At 35.8% G+C, this 18,486-nt stretch overlaps 1 protein-coding gene across 1 annotated transcript in view; it reads right to left on the bottom strand.

The window, feature by feature from the left end:
* The window catches only part of SLCO1B1 (solute carrier organic anion transporter family member 1B1), a 115,071-nt gene that overhangs the window by 29,395 nt on the left and 67,190 nt on the right, over positions 1-18,486 (bottom strand). The window contains exons 9-13 of the mRNA XM_010361360.2: positions 18,315-18,479; positions 16,299-16,494; positions 13,777-13,942; positions 2,344-2,528; positions 68-132 (exon numbers count right to left, since the gene is read on the bottom strand). Coding sequence (XP_010359662.1) covers positions 68-132; positions 2,344-2,528; positions 13,777-13,942; positions 16,299-16,494; positions 18,315-18,479 — 777 coding nt within the window. The remainder of the gene's footprint in view (positions 1-67; positions 133-2,343; positions 2,529-13,776; positions 13,943-16,298; positions 16,495-18,314; positions 18,480-18,486) is intronic.

Here is an 18,486-nt window from a genome sequence, read left to right as displayed (position 1 = left end):
TTATAACTTAAATTTAATATATGTGTGTGTATATATATATATATATTTTTTTTTTTTTTCATCATACCTAGCGCTCGTATAACCATTGAGTGGAAACCCAGTGCAAGTGATTTCAATTCAGGTTGAACAATTCTGAAACAAGGTAAAGGCAAAGAAACATTAAATATCATTAAAATATCAAAATGAAACAACATTAAAGCCTTCTCCTGTGTTGTTTTTCTTCATTATAGAATTAAGCTCTCAGTTGAATGGCGCCATTATATAAAGTTATATTTTAATTGTTTTAAAAGGCAAACACTTCAGCAATAATAACAGTTATTACCTTATTTATTCAATGCATCATGATGTCAAGATGGCTTTTCTATCTCTTCATTCAGGTTACTCAAAGGACTTTCAATGCATAATATCTGAACTAGTATCTCTTAACTATTTTCTCATTTTTTTCTATTTTCTTAATTCTGGTTTATTTATCTTTCTAGTGCTTCACACTTACTTTGTATATTTACTCACTTATTTGCTTATTGTTTTTTCTGCTACGTACATTCATTCCTTCATTCCCCACCCACACTAAAAACTAATAAAGTTCTATCACTTTTGTTCACAGTGGCATCCTCAGTGCATACAACTGTGCCTGACACACAAAATGAATACATATTGAATAAATGGATGTCCTTCTGCCCACTTAATCAAGTTTAAAAAATAGCTTTACAGTCTAAGCATTAGAAAATTATTAACAAATTGAAATTCATGTTTTTGTTCTGTAGTCATATTCACAAAATGCTTCTTTCAATAAAATCAAAGGCTAGTGAGAGTTAAATATTTTTGACAAGTTGTAATGCTGATTTAATCAGTTTCTGAAATAGATATGATATTGTTATCATCAATGATGGAACAGTGTTTTTTAAAACTCATGAGTTTAAAATAAAAAGCTAAAACCTGTTGATATGCAAACTATTGTTGAATTTTAAGGTATTTTTAGTATGTTAATGAGTTTAATTGGGCAAATATGAAAGACTTCTTTTGAGTAGACAACATTTTATATTGAGATGGAGCTATATCTGTGGAATATTTAGTATAAATAATTTGATAAGATTTGCAGTCAGAGTCAAAATTAAACAACTGTAAATTCAAATTACAAGTTGATATTAATGATAACAAATGTTAAAATGTTTTTGCTTTTTTCATCTCTACTATGTCATGCTGTTTGCTGACAGTGAACTTGTGATCAACTATGTAGGTTTTAAAAGTACAATTGAATGTTAACCCAGATCACTATACTTACACATGTATATTTTTAAGATCTTAGACCAATTATTTACATGTTATCAGTTTTAGGTGATTGAATCAACTTGGCCAGTAGGACATGCATTCCCTGCACCCTGCCTAACTCTCCAATCTTATCATGTGTCACAACCACTCATTCAGTATGTTTCAATCTGCCAGCTTCTTTCCATTTCTCAAACACATCAGCTCTTTCCTGTGTTAAGGCGTCAGCACCCAGACCTTCTCCCGGAAACCCTTTGATTTGGCTTTTTCTTTAGACCTTTAGAATAAATGTTACTTATTTTGAGATGTACTCTGATTCCTCTTCTTCACAGCTGCCCCCCCCCCACCCAATCCTAAATTAACTTTCCCTTTTGAATCTTTCTTTTTAGGGAAATCTTTTTCCTGATGAGGACTCAGAACAATTTATAAATATGTTTTGATTTTAAGATTATTTATCTCACACCAGTCTTTCCTGTAATTTTGAAAGTTGTACGACAACAAGTATCTTATTGGCTTCATTTACCATATAATATTCATCAAGCATTGTATCTTTTCTAATGAACCAAGAAAAGAATGAATTCTTCTGTGGATTTTCTTATTTTTCTACAAGGATATTATAAAAGTCATGCTGTGTGTGGATTAAAAGCTTTGGAATGTTATTATCAAATGGAGCATATTTTCTATGTAGTTTTCAAATGCTTTATTTTAGTGAAATCAATAGATTTACCCTGACAGACCCATTAGGATGCAAGGCAACTCAAAATTCAAAAGGTTCTTTTAGAATCCTAGGGAGATTCTTTTACAACTGAGGCAATTGCCGATCTATGTCATCAGCTTCTTAGTAAGAGAAGAAAGTATGGAATCTGGACTTCTTAATGGAAAAATTAGAGGCAAAATTATTAATTATGGCCTTGAGAGTTCATAGTAATTTTAATAAAATGAATTCTCAGAAAATTAAAATTTGACAAAATATGAATTTGAATCCCAGTATATTATATAAAAATATGCATATCATTAGGTCATTAGGTGTGTTTATAGTCTCATGCATATGAAAATGTTTTTAAAAGTCATACTTACTTAACAATCAGCATGAAATATGAGGTGCCTCCAAGTGCAGAGAAAAATAAATTCAAGACTTGTATTGCAACAAAAAAGTAAAATTTCGTTATACAAGCATCACCTCTTGGGCATTCACCCAAATGGGCTGAGTGATTTCTGTTCTGGAGACCAGTTACTTCCAAACAACTACAGTTATGAAACACCTGAAATGTTGTGTATAAAATATGACATAAGAAATTTGGAAGACACAACAGTGCTGCAAATACATTGCATTATATCCAGTGAAGTCTCACTTGTTCAAACTAATATATTTACAGTTTATGAAGATTCTAAAAATACAGTTGCTGAACAGATAAAATGTAAAATAGTTTTTTGGATTTCTTTCTATATAAGAAAATGTAATTCATGATTGACATTTAGTTCATTCTTAATTTTAAAATTAAGAAACAAAGAAGTTAGTGTTTAGAACTCTGTCTATAATTTTCTTATGTCTGTAGATTCTCTTTAATAATTATTTTCCATTCCCTTTTACTCTCTGCAGAACAGAGATTATCTTTTGGATAATTTCTTAGTTTCAGAGACATGCTCTGAAGAGGAATTACCCAAAGAATTCAGATAATATAGCAGTTTGGGAGGAATCAAAATTTAACTGGAGTCACCCATGAAAATGGCACTGAGTTCAGGAAAAATAGAGGCAGGTAGAGATGTTAAAATTTTAATTTAGCAGGCATACACAAAATCCAAGGACATAATGACAGATGATATTATTACCAGAGACATTAAACACAACAGAATGCCCCACTAGTGTTTAGAGCACAGAAGTGGAAAATGTAGAAACAAGTGATTTCAGATTTTTAATCAGTTGGACAGTTTATGTAGATAGGTGGCTTTAATAAATTCTGTTCTAAATCTAGGCAAAAGTTTAAGGGAGGCTCACCTTGAATCTATTAATACTAAAGACCAATTATTGAAGGAAGAATTGTAGAAGAATTTAAATCTATACAAGTACAGTTCTGCCAAACTTACAGTTCTTACTATTTTTTTCCACTAGGAATAATATAGAAGAATTTTTTATGGAACAAGTGTAGTGGTCAATAAAACTAAGGTTTGGTACAAAGAACACTGTTTTAAGAAGTGATGGTTCATTATCGAGGATTTAGTAAAAAATAAATAAATAAATAATAAAAACTTTGCAGTAGCCCCCAAATGGCATAGTCATTGCCAGTATAATGTAGATTATGTCTTGTGGTAGACAGAATTCTTTTCAGGGTTCTAATATTACATCACTTTCAGGCCTTCACTAGTGTGCAAAGAGGGACCATGTATTAATTGGGTCATTCTCATTCTCCTGGAAACACACAACCATCCATGACTAAATGAAGAAGTCATTGAAACCCTGAACACCAATACGGAGTTCCAAATTTGAATCAGTACTGAAAAAACCTCCCTATCAATAAAAGCCCTGGACCAAATGCATTCATAGCCAAATTCTACTGGAAATACAAAAAAGAGCGAGTACCCACTGTACTGAAATTATTCTGAAAAATTGAGGAAGAAGGATTCTTTCTTAACTCATTTTTTGAAGCCAGAATCATCCTGGTACCAAAATCTAGCAAGACACAGCAACAATAACAAACCAACAGGCCAATATCCCTGATGAACATAGATGCAAAATTCCTCAACAAAACACCAGCAAACTGAATCCAGCAGCACATCAAAAAGTTAATTCATCACGACCAAGTAGGTTTTATTTTTGAGATGTAAGGATGGTTCAGCATACACAAATCAATAAATGTGATTCACTACATACATTGAATTTAGAATAAACAGTATATGAGCTTTTCAACAGATGTAGAAAGAGCTTTCAGTAAAATCCACCATCCCTTTATGATAAAGTTCTTCAACAGACTGGGCATTGAAGGAGCATAGCTCAAAATAATAAGAGCCATTATGATAAAACCATAGCCAACATCATATAAAATGGGCAAAAGCTGGAAGTATTCTTCTTAAGAACAGGAACAAGGCATGAATGCCCATTCTCACCACTCTTATTCAACATACTACTGGAAATCCTAGACAGATCAATCAGGAAAGAGACAGAAGTAAAACATGAAAAATAGGAAATGAACTCATATTATCTCTCTGCACTGTGATATGATTCTATATCTCAAAAACCTTAACGACTCTGCCAAAAGGCTCCTAGAACTGATAACATACTTTAATAAAGTTTCACAATACAAAACCAATGGAAAAAACTTAGTAGCATTTCTATACACCAATAACAGTTAAACTGATACCCAAATCGAGAATGCAATTCCACTTAGAATAACCACAATAAATTAAATACCTAGCAATACATTTAAATCAAAGAAGTGAAGGATCTCTACTAGGATAAATGCGAACCCCAATGAAAGAAATTATAGGCGACACCAACAAGTGGAAAAATATTCTATTCTCATGGATTGGTGGAAAAATTATCATTAACCTGTCTGTACTGCCCAAAGCAATCCACAAATTCAATGGTATTCTTATCAAACAACCAGCATCATTTTTCATTGAATTAGAATAAAACTATTGTAAAATTCAACACGAAAAAAGAGACTGAGTAGTCAAAGCAATCCTAAGCATAAGGAACAAAGTGAGAGTCATTCCATTACCTCATTACCTGATATCAAACTATACTAAAAGGCCATAGTAACCAAACAGCATAGTACTGGTTCAAAAACAGGCACATAGACTAAAGGAACAGAATAGAGAACCCAGAAACAAAGTTGCACACCTAAAACCCGTCACACACCTGATCTTCAATGAAGTTAGCAAAAAAAAAAAAAAAAAAAAAAAAAAAAAAAAAAAAAAAAAAAAAAAAAATGCAATGGGGAAAGTACTCATTATTCATTAAATGGTGCTGGAATAACTGGCTAACTGTATGCAGAAAAACGAAACTGGACCCCTTCTTTTCATAAAAAATATTTACTCAAGATGTACTACAAACTAAAATGTAAAACTATAAAAGCCATTGAAGAAAACCTAGAAAATATTCTGGATATCGGCCTTGGCAAAAAATTTGTGACTAAGTTCTCAAAAGCAATTGCAACACACACAAAATTGATAAGTGGAATATAATTAAACTAATGAGCTTCTGCACAACAAAAGAAATAATCAACAGAGTGAACAGACAATCTATGGAACGGGAGAAAACCTTTGCAAATCATGCATCTAACACAGGACTAATATCCGGAATCTATAAGAAACTTGAGGGGGGCGGAGCAAGATGGCCGAATAGGAACAACTCCAGTCTCCAACTCCCAGCGCGAGCGACACAGAAGACCGGTGATTTCTGCATTTTCAACTGAGGTACTGGGGTCATCTCACTAGGGAGTGCCGGACAATCGGTGCTGGTCAGCTGCTGCAGCCTGACCAGCGAGAGCTGAAGCAGGGCGAGGCATCGCCTCACCTGGAAGCGCAAGGGGGAAGGGGATCCGTTTTCCTAGCCAGGGGAACTGAGACACACAACACCTGGAAAATCGGGTAACTCCCACCCCAATACTGCGCTGTAAGCATACAGGCATTCCAGGAGAATATATCCCACACCTGGCCGGGAGGGTCCCACGCCCACGAAGCCTCCCTCACTGCTAACACAGCAGTCTGCCGCGATCTATCCGCAAGGCAGCAGCGAGGCTGGGGGAGGGGCGCCCGCCATTGCTGAGGCTTAAGTAGGTAAACAAAGCCGCTGGGAAGCTCGAACTGGGTGGAGCTCACAGCAGCTCAAGGAAGCCTGCCTGTCTCTGTAGTCTCCACCTCTGGGGACAGCGCACAGCTGAAGACCAACAGGGGAAGTAGCGGGAGCCGGTGCAGACGCGAACGACTCTGTCTGACAGCTTTGGGGAGAGCCGCGGATCTCCCAACGCGGAGGTTGAGATCTGAGAACGGACAGACTGCCTGCTCAGGTGTGTCCCTGACCCCTGAGTAGCCTAGCTGGGAGAAATCCCCCACTAGGGGCAGTCTGACACCCCACACCTCACAGGGTGGAGTACACCCCTGAGAGGACACTTCCAAAGGAAGAATCAGACAGGTACACTCGCTGTTCAGCAATATTCTATCTTCGGCAACCTCTGCTGCTGATACCCAGGCAAACAGGGTCTGGAGTGGACCTTAAGCAATCTCCAACAGACCAACAGAGAGTCCTTCTGACTGTCAGAAGGAAAACTATCAAACAGGAAGGACACCTATACCAAAACCCCATCAGTTCGTCACCACCATCAAAGACCAGAGACAGATAAAACCACAAAGATGGGGAAGAAGCAGGGCAGAAAAGCTGGAAATTCAAAAAATAAGAGCGCATCTCCCCCTGCAAAGGAGCGCAGCCCATCACCAGCAACGGATCAAAGCTGGTCAGAGAATGACTTGGACGAGAGGAGAGAAGAAGGCTTCAGTCCATCAAACTTATCAGAGCTAAAGGAGGAATTACGTACCCAGCGCAAAGAAACTAAAAATCTTGAAAAAAGAGTGGAAGAATTGACAGCTAGACTCATTAATGCAGAGAAGATCATAAACGAAATGACAGAGATGAAAACCATGACACGAGAAATACGTGACAAATGCACAAGCTTCAGTAACCGACTCGATCAACTGGAAGAAAGAGTATCAGCGATTGAAGATCAAATGAATGAAATGAAGCGAGAAGAGAAACCAAAAGAAAAAAGAAGAAAAAGAAATGAGCAAAGCCTGCAAGAAGTATGGGATTACGTAAAAAGACCAAATCTACGTCTGATTGGGGTGCCTGAAAGTGAGGGGGAAAATGGAACCAAGTTGGAAAACACTCTTCAGGATATCATCCAGGAGAACTTCCCCAACCTAGTAGGGCAGGCCAACATTCAAATTCAGGAAATACAGAGAACGCCACAAAGATACTCCTCCAGAAGAGCAACTCCAAGACACATAATTGCCAGATTCACCAAAGTTGAAATGAAGGAAAAAATCTTAAGGGCAGCCAGAGAGAAAGGTCGGGTCACCCACAAAGGGAAGCCCATCAGACTAACAGCAGATCTCTCGGCAGAAACTCTACAAGCCAGAAGAGAGTGGGGGCCAATATTCAACGTTCTTAAAGAAAAGAATTTTCAACCCAGAATTTCATATCCAGCCAAACTAAGTTTCATAAGTGAAGGAGAAATAAAATCCTTTACAGATAAGCAAATGCTTAGAGATTTTGTCACCACCAGGCCTGCCTTACAAGAGACCCTGAAGGAAGCCCTAAACATGGAAAGGAACAACCGGTACCAGCCATCGCAAAAACTTGGCAAAATGTAAAGACCATCGAGGCTAGGAAGAAACTGCATCAACTAACGAGCAAAATAACCAGTTAATATCATAATGGCAGGATCAAGTTCACACATAACAATATTAACCTTAAATGTTAATGGACTAAATGCTCCAATTAAAAGACACAGACTGGCAAACTGGATAAAGAGTCAAGACCCATCAGTCTGCTGTATTCAGGAGACCCATCTCACATGCAGAGACATACATAGGCTCAAAATAAAGGGATGGAGGAAGATCTACCAAGCAAATGGAGAACAAAAAAAAGCAGGGGTTGCAATCCTAGTCTCTGATAAAACAGACTTTAAACCATCAAAGATCAAAAGAGACAAAGAAGGCCATTACATAATGGTAAAGGGATCAATTCAACAGGAAGAGCTAACTCTCCTAAATATATATGCACCCAATACAGGAGCACCCAGATTCATAAAGCAAGTCCTTAGAGACTTACAAAGAGACTTAGACTCCCATACAATAATAATGGGAGACTTCAACACTCCGCTGTCAACATTAGACAGATCAACGAGACAGAAAGTTAACAAGGATATCCAGGAATTGAACTCATCTCTGCACCAAGCGGACCTAATAGACATCTATAGAACTCTCCACCCCAAATCAACAGAATATACATTCTTCTCAGCACCACATCGCACTTATTCCAAAATTGACCACATAATTGGAAGTAAAGTACTCCTCAGCAAATGTAAAAGAACAGAAATTATAACAAACTGTCTCTCAGACCACAGTGCAATCAAACTAGAACTCAGGACTAAGAAACTCAATCAAAACCGCTCAACTACATGGAAACTGAACAACCTGCTCCTGAATGACTACTGGGTACATAACGAAATGAAAGCGGAAATAAAGATGTTCTTTGAAACCAATGAGAACAAAGATACAACATACCAGAATCTCTGGGACACATTTAAAGCAGTGTGTAGAGGGAAATTTATAGCACTAAATGCCCACAAGAGAAAGCAGGAAAGATCTAAAATTGACACTCTAACATCACAATTAAAAGAACTAGAGAGGCAAGAGCAATCACATTCAAAAGCTAGCAGAAGGCAAGAAATAACTAAGATCAGAGCAGAACTGAAGGAGATAGAGACACAAAAAACCCTCCAAAAAATCAATGAATCCAGGAGTTGGTTTTTTGAAAAGATCAACAAAATTGACAGACCGCTAGCAAGGCTAATAAAGAAAAAAAGAGAGAGGAATCAAATAGATGCAATAAAAAATGATAAAGGGGATATCACCACTGACCCCACAGAAATACAAACTACCATCAGAGAATACTATAAACGCCTCTACGCAAATCAACTAGAAAATCTAGAAGAAATGGATAATTTCCTGGACACTTACACTCTCCCAAGGCTAAACCAGGAAGAAGTTGAATCCCTGAATAGACCAATAGCAGGCTCTGAAATTGAGGCAACAATTAATAGCCTACCCACCAAAAAAAGTCCAGGACCAGATGGATTCACAGCTGAATTCTACCAGAGGTACAAGGAGGAGCTGGTACCATTCCTTCTGAAACTATTCCAATCAATAGAAAAAGAGGGAATCCTCCCTAACTCATTTTATGAGGCCAACATCATCCTCATACCAAAGCCTGGCAGAGACACAACAAAAAAAGAGAATTTTAGACCAATATCCCTGATGAACATTGATGCAAAAATCCTCAATAAAATACTGGCAAACCGGATTCAGCAGCACATCAAAAAGCTTATCCACCATGATCAAGTGGGCTTCATCCCTGGGATGCAAGGCTGGTTCAACATTCGCAAATCAATAAACGTAATCCAGCATATAAACAGAACCAAAGACAAGAACCACATGATTGTCTCAATAGATGCAGAAAAGGCTTTTGACAAAATTCAACAGCCCTTCATGCTAAAAACGCTCAATAAATTCGGTATTGATGGAACGTACCTCAAAATAATAAGAGCTATTTATGACAAACCCACAGCTAATATCATACTGAATGGGCAAAAACTGGAAAAATTCCCTTTGAAAACTGGCACAAGACAGGGATGCCCTCTCTCACCACTCCTATTCAACATAGTGTTGGAAGTTCTGGCTAGGGCAATCAGGCAAGAGAAAGAAATCAAGGGTATCCAGTTAGGAAAAGAAGAAGTCAAATTGTCCCTGTTTGCAGATGACATGATTGTATATTTAGAAAACCCCATCGTCTCAGCCCAAAATCTCCTTAAGCTGATAAGCAACTTCAGCAAAGTCTCAGGATACAAAATTAATGTGCAAAAATCACAAGCATTCTTATACACCAGCAACAGACAAGCAGAGAGCCAAATCAGGAATGAACTTCCATTCACAATTGCCTCAAAGAGAATAAAATACCTAGGAATCCAGCTTACAAGGGATGTAAAGGACCTCTTCAAGGAGAACTACAAACCACTGCTCAGTGAAATCAAAGAGGACACAAACAAATGGAAGAACATACCATGCTCATGGATAGGAAGAATCAATATCGTGAAAATGGCCATACTCCCCAAGGTTATTTATAGATTCAATGCCATCCCCATCAAGCTACCAATGACTTTCTTCACAGAATTGGAAAAAACTGCTTTAAAGTTCATATGGAACCAAAAAAGAGCCCGCATTGCCAAGACAATCCTAAGTCAAAAGGACAAAGCTGGAGGCGTCACGCTACCTGACTTCAAACTATACTACAAGGCTACAGTAACCAAAACAGCATGGTACTGGTACCAAAACAGAGATATAGACCAATGGAACAGAACAGAGTCCTCAGAAATAATACCACACATCTACAGCCATCTGATCTTTGACAAACCTGAGAGAAACAAGAAATGGGGAAAGGATTCCCTATTTAATAAATGGTGCTGGGAAAATTGGCTAGCCATAAGTAGAAAGCTGAAACTGGATCCTTTCCTTACCCCTTATACGAAGATTAATTCAAGATGGATTAGAGACTTAAATGTTAGACCTAATACCATCAAAACCCTAGAAGAAAATCTAGGTAGTACCATTCAGGACATAGGCATGGGCAAGGACTTCATGTCTAAAACACCAAAAGCAACGGCAGCAAAAGCCAAAATTGACAAATGGGATCTAATTAAACTAAAGAGCTTTTGCACAGCAAAAGAAACTACCATCAGAGTGAACAGGCAACCTACAGAATGGGAGAAAATTTTTGCAACCTACTCATCTGACAAAGGGCTAATATCCAGAATCTACAAAGAACTCAAACAAATATACGAGAAAAAAACAAACAACCCCATCAAAAAGTGGGGAAAGGATATGAACAGACATTTCTCAAAAGAAGATATTCATACAGCCAACAGACACATGAAAAAATGCTCATCATCACTGGCCATCAGAGAAATGCAAATCAAAACCACAATGAGATACCATCTCACACCAGTTAGAATGGCAATCATTAAGAAGTCAGGAAACAACAGGTGTTGGAGAGGATGTGGAGAAATAGGAACACTTTTACACTGTTGGTGGGATTGTAAACTAGTTCAACCATTATGGAAAACAGTATGGCAATTCCTCAAGGATCTAGAACTAGATGTACCATATGACCCAGCCATCCCACTACTGGGTATATACCCAAAGGATTATAAATTAGTCTACTACAAAGACACATGCACACGTATGTTTATTGCGGCACTATTCACAATAGCAAAGACTTGGAATCAACCCAAATGTCCATCTGTGACAGACTGGATTAAGAAAATGTGGCACATATACACCATGGAATACTATGCAGCCATAAAAAAGGATGAGTTTGCGTCCTTTGTAGGGACATGGATGCAGCTGGAAACCATCATTCTTAGCAAACTATCACAAGAAGAGAAAACCAAACACCGCATGTTCTCACTCATAGGTGGGAACTGAACAATGAGATCACTTGGACTCGGGAAGGGGAACATCACACACTGGGGTCTATCATGGGGAGGGGGGAGGAGGGAGGGATTGCATTGGGGAGTTATACATGATATAAATGATGAATTGATGGGTGCTGACGAGTTGATGGGTGCAGCACACCAACATGGCATAAGTATACATATGTAACAAACCTGCACGTTATGCACATGTACCCTAGAACTTAAAGTATAATAAAAAAAAAAAAAAAAAAAAAAAAAAAAAAAAAAAAAGAAAAAAAAAAAAGAAACTTGAACAATTCAACAAGCAAAGAACAATAAAAAATTAAAAAGTAGACAAAGGACATGAACAGACACTTCTCAAAGGAAGACATATAAGCAGCCAACAAACACATGAAATGTTTAACATCACTAATCATCAGAAAAATGCAAATCAAAATCCCAAGGAGATACCATCTCACACCAGTCAGAATGGCTGTTATTAAAACGTTAAAAAAAGATTCTGGCAAGGCTGCAGGAAAAAAGAGAATGCTTATCCTATGTTGGTAGGAATGTAAATTAGTTCAGTCACTGTGTAAAGTAGTTTTGAGATTTCTCAAAGAACTTAAACAGAACTACCATTCAACTCAGCAATCCCACTACTGGCTATATACCCAAAGGAAAATAAATTATTCTACCAAAAACATATCTACTTATATACCTATATAGTCATCACAGCATTATTCACAATAGCAAAGACATGGTCTCAACCTGGGTGCCCATCAACAGTGAATTGAATAAAGAAATGTGGTACATATAGACAATGGAATACTACATGGCCACAAAAACGAATGAAATAATGTCCCTTACAGCAGCCTGGATGCAGCTGGAGGTCATCAACTTAAGTGAATTAACATAGGAACAGAAAACCAGATGCCACATGTTCTCACTTATAAGTGGAAGTTAATCACTGGGTACACACGAATATAAAGACAGGAAAAATACATATTACAGACTGCTAGGATGGACAGAGGAAAAGAGGAGCAAGTACTAAAAAACTACTTATTGGGTATTATGCTCCCTACCTGGGGGATAGGAACGATTGTACCCTAAACCTCAGCTTATCACAAGATACCCATGTAATACATCTTCATTTGGACCCCCTTTACCTAGAATAAGAGTTGAATTATTTTTTAAAAAATAGCAAAGTAAAAATAAATAGCAAAGGAAAAGGAAACAACCGAACAACAGAGTCATTATTGCCATGACTGAGGTGTGAGCTTTTAAGTATAGTCTTTGGGCCATATTTGTGCAAGTTTATTAAAGTTGCACTTAAATATTTTCAAAAAGTCCAGGATGCTTTATTCTTTAAAGTTCTACATGCCCTTACATATTACAATTGATAGATCTGTGGGCAAGAGTAGATGGAGAATGTTTAAAAATCAAACACAGAAGGATGTGGCCGAGAGCAATAATTGTAGCTGACTGTTTCACTAATGTTGGTAATAGTAAAAGTTCCTAGGAAAACATTACACGACTTTGTGAGATGTTGAGTGGAAAACACCATAACCCATTCCCAATGATAGGGAGCTACCCAGGAGATTAGAGAAAAACCGTAGTTCACATGGAAAGAAAGGTTTTGCGAGAAGAAAGAAATGACATTTCTGTGGGATATATTGGTAGTAGGTGAGCAGGATACTACATTATCTTGGGTAGAAGTGCCAATTTTGGAAAAATCAAAATAGAAAATCAAGAATAGGGCGGTTAAGTGAGCATGAAGCCTTGATTAATTTCTTAGAAAGTAAAAAGGGTAGTGATTCCAGAGCTAAACAGATCAGAATCCGAATATAACATTGCATATTGATTTTTGTCTTAGTAAGATAGGAAGTGCTAACAATGGGTTAACTCAGGACATTTTCCTGAATTCTGAGGGATAAAGTAATGAAAATTATAGGCTTCAGTCAAATTAGGTACTTTTTAGATATTCTAAATGTATTCAAATTCTAAAAGGTAATAGTCTTATAATCTCAAAGGAAAAAAGTGGGGTGATCTCCAATTAGAATTCAAGTAACAGAAAAACCTGATTTTGCCCTAAGCAGACTTTTATATAAAACTTTGTTTATACAACATCACACCCATCACAATAACAGATAATATTGGAAACTTTCTCTTTTATCTTTTAAATGGAGTCCTTACAGTTTACAGTTACACAAAGATTTGGTAAAAAAATTTTTCAATCTAATCCTTGCTTTTGAATAAGGAGAGGAAAATAAAAACTAATACTCACTATAGACTTTTTATTGCCACTTGAAGATTTGCAACCCGCTAGACAAGGTGAGATGTAAGTTATTCCATTGTTTCCACAGACTGGTTCCCACTGACTTTCATCACAATTGCAGTCTGAGTTGCAATAAGAAAGTGGTACATCTCTATGAGATGTCACTGGATTATTTCTGGAAATATATGATAGACATATATCAAAAAGAGAGAGTGAGAGAAGAAAAAGACAAAGAAGGGGAGGAGAAGGAAGAAGTGGAAGCAGAGAAAGAGGGAAAAGAAAAAGAGAAGATACAGAATTTTTCTTTATATGAAGAAATTTGCTTTGATGATGTGAAATGGCAAAGTTTGTTTTAATGCTTATTTATTTTATGCTCTCCATCTTTGCCAAGACATGACTTGTGACTTAGAAAAAGCAAAATGTAAAAACAAACCAAAGATATTAAGTAAGACTTAGACAAGAAGTTGTTATGATTCTATCAAGAAATTTCACATTAGATAAGTTACGTCTTTTTTCTGAGACTGAGTTTCTCTTCAGTAAGGTGATGACATTAGACTGACATTCCTCTCAGCTCACTGTAAAGTCTTGTGAGTTTATGAATGCTATTTAACTAGGTTGAATTTAAAAATCTCTATTGTAATGTGTAAGAAAAAAATCAGACATGCTTAAAGCAGAGCCTCTACAAAATGAAAAATCAAGAATAATAGAAAAAGGCTAGAAAAACTGGGAATATTTTTGAAATAAAACTATAGTACACTTTATACTGATTTCCTTTACAAAATGGTTATAAATTATAAAATATGATTATACCATAGCTAAAATTATAAAATATATTTTTTGTATAATTCATTTCTGCTTAAACGTTTAAAAAATTTTCTTTCAAATGTTTGATAATAATTGAGGATTGATGTGTTATCTTTGAATGAGCACATAATTTAAAAGAAAAACTAAGATTTATACTTCAGAAATTACATTATCAATAGTTTTATTAAAAAGCATATTCTGCTTGAGGAAATACTACTTGGAGTGGTTAAGCAGAATGGTTTACGACTACTATAGTCAGAACGTTTGCGACCCCCAAATTCATAGATTGAAAACTAATCTCGTATATGAAGACTTTATGAAGTCAGGCCTCTAGCAAGTGATAAGGTCATGAGGATGAGTACTCATGAATGGAATTATTGACCCTTTGCCTGTTCCATCCACCATGCCTCGACGCAATGAGAAGATACCATCTATGAATTAAGAAATGGGCCCTCCCCAGACACCAAATCTGCCATCACCTTGGTCTTACATGTTCCAGCCTTTAGAATCTTGAAAAATTCTATGTATTAATAAGCTACCTGGAATTTTGCAGCCTAAATGGACTAAGACAATGACCCAGTCCAGATATTGCAATCAGTCACATCTGTGTTTATATTAATTCTGGTACTTCTTTCTAAAATCAGTTTTGCCATTTGTAAGTCATAGATAATAATGTCAACCTCACAGGGTTTTTTCTTTTGGAAAAAAAAATTGGTTCTCAGAAGTCCTTCACACTCTTATAAAAGATTGAGGGCCTGTTCCAAAGGGATTTTGTTAAATTAAGTTGCTCTCTTGACATGTACTATATTAGAAAGTAATACTAAGAAAATTTTAATACACAAAAGTACATAAGCACACACATTGTTAGCAGTCGGATTGATGAATTAATAACATACCTCGGAGCATTAGAAAATATCACTATACTGCCAGGAGAGCATGAGAATAAAAAGGCAAATAATATCTTAGTATTATTACAAAAATAGTTTTGAACTTGTGCACTATATTCAGGAGATTATTAGAAAACTGCATAGGATTCTTGCCCTTGATTTGAGGTGGAGACTGTTGCACTAAAAATGCTTTGCTATACATGGTATTCATGGAAAAGTAAAGATTCTTCAATGTCTAATATGCAATTATATATAGAATATTTCTTAATGCTACTTCCAATGTAGATAATATCAGAAAAAGCAATATTAGCTTGCAAAAAAGAAAATTTGGTACAACATTAAAAGTGTTCTTTTGTAAAGGTAGTTGTTAAACATCAATATGAACTGTAGATAAAAGTTGTTTAGTCACTTTTGGATAATGTCATTTATGTGACTCTTGCGATCCATCCAAGATTACAGTGATGGTTAAGACTAAGAGTTTTAGACTTAAAAAAACCCAAATTTGAATTAGAATCTTAACAATGCTAGCTGTGTAATCCATGTATTTCTCTAAGCCTTACTTTTCCCATTCATAAAATAAGGATAAAAGTACCCTCTACTAATTGTAAGTACCACATAAATAACAGTTATTATTATTACCACCTATGTTGCTTCTTTTTAATGGATGAATAAAATAATGTGTTTGGGGTCTTAAGAAACAGATATTTAAAAAAGTTTAAATTGAAATTTCTCTTAACTTAAAGAAAGTTTAGTTAAAATTGTTTTCTGCCTTGTATTATACAGAGATTCTTAATTAGATGGTTAACATATTATGCAATTGATACAGTGATATATACAAACCCATCATAGGTCATGGTTAGGCCGGCAACTGATTTATTTTCACAGAGTATGAAAAAATATAATAGGTAAAATAACAATGACATGACAGCAGTAAAAAATGAGAATTTGGCAATTCCAACTGAGTTCCATTTGAATTTTTTAATGATATATCCTCCTAAAAACATTCCACTTGCAAAAATAGGTAGGGTTACGATTCCTAGAAAAAAAAAAGAAAAAAAGTTGTAATATATATAGGTTTTCTGATATGTCTTTATAGATGAAACACAGTGTATGTCAATCAAATTTATTCAATATTATTGCTTCTTTTTAAAATTTCATGTTAAGTTCTGAGATACATGTGCAGAACGTGCATGTTTGTTACATACACATACATGTGCCATTGTGGTTTGCCGCACCTATCAACTTGTCATCTAGGTTTTAACCCCTGGGTGCATTAGGTATTTGTTCTAATGCTCTTCCTCCCCTTGCCCCCTACCCCGCAACAGGCCCGGTGTGTGATGTTTCCCTCCCTGTGTCCATGTGTTCTCATTGTTCAACTCCCACTTGTGAGTGAGAACATGCAGTGTTTGGTTTTCTGTTCCTGTGTTAGTTTGCTGAGAATGATGGTTTCCAGCTTCATCCATGCCCCGCAAAGGATATAAACTCTTTATTTTTTATGGCTGCATAGTATTCCATGGTGTATATGTGCCACATTTTCTTTATCCAGTCTATCATTGGTGGTCATTTGGGTTGGTTCCAAGTCTTTGCTATTGTAAATTGTGCTGCAATAAACATATGTGTGTATGTGTCTTTATAGTAGAATGCCAATCTTATTACTTTTTAAAAAGAAGAATGACAGAGCTGGACGGTGGTAGGGGATCCATGTAATTTGTTCCTGCCAATGATGACAGTTTGGTTCCCTCAATAGCAAAAGGCAGTGGCTAAGGATATTTGTTTGTTGGAGCAGATAATTTCTATGAGGCAATTTTGTTTTTCTGGAAATCAACAACAACAAAACACCATCTTTCTGCTTATGGAAATTCATCTAAAGCCTTTTACCTCTCTCACATAGAGTTCTAACCCTCAATAATTCACACTAAATCTGCCCAGAGCTTAACAATAGAATAATTAATATATCTTTGTCATTTATTAAAAAACATATAGAACCTGAATTGACAAATAGGTCTACACACAGGATTAATAATGTTTAATCCCTCCTGTAACTTTTGCATATCATTGTCTAGTAAGAGTTATTGAAGATGAAGTCTTCTCTAGGAAAAAGCTCAGGCTACGTTACTGGGAGTCAAAACATTATCTTTAGATTTTAAGATCTACAAAGAGATCAATAAAGAGATTATCTGGAAGCTTGGTCTCCTGCTTCAGTACATTCATTTTCTTGTTTACGTATGACCTAGTTACATACCACATGATAAGTTGTTTAATTCATCATATATTTATTGAATTTCTATAATGTGTCTACAATACTAGAATTGTGGGAAGAATAATACAAGGAAACTTTCCTTAATAAGCACATCAAAATATGCCATCGAAAATAGATATTGTAGCAAAAAATACTCTGTAAAATATGATATTTGTTTTGAATTATGCATATTTTGATGTATTTAAATTGATACTCTGTTTGGAACTATTAGTGTCATATTTTTGTAAGTAACTGAATCTTGATTTCAAAGTCCATAAATTATAGAATTATAATGATTATAATTACAAAAGGGTTTGTCTCAGGATCTCAGCACTAAATTATAAGTCCCAATTATACAGATATTACCTCTAAATTTTCCATTTATTTGCAACATTTTCTTCAGGAACTCATCTAAAATAAGATACAACTTCAAATGCAGAGCAATAATGACATCACAAGTTTCATATGTTTAATAGCATTTGAGAAAGAATACAAGAAAATTGTACTTATTTTGTATTACTAAAATACAAAGTCACTTTTACAATAAAATGTCACTTGGAATACAGTACTTAGTAGTATTTCACTTATTAAGCACACAAGTAAAAAATATGTCTTACCCAATAAGACGTTAGCCTTAGATGAAGGCTGACCATACTGTTGCTCTACATATTTGAAGACATAAGTAAAACCACCAATAAAGCTGCTTATTTGTAGCAGCGTCAAAAGCACAAATACAACATACAGGGGATTAGTAAGGATGCTTTTAAAAGACCGGAAAAAACCTATAAA

This window comes from Rhinopithecus roxellana, chromosome 10, assembly GCF_007565055.1.
Source record: "Rhinopithecus roxellana isolate Shanxi Qingling chromosome 10, ASM756505v1, whole genome shotgun sequence".
Lineage (NCBI taxonomy): Eukaryota > Metazoa > Chordata > Mammalia > Primates > Cercopithecidae > Rhinopithecus > Rhinopithecus roxellana.
The sequence above is the reverse complement of the archived record's forward strand: the minus strand, read 5'-3'. Positions and strand labels throughout refer to the sequence as shown.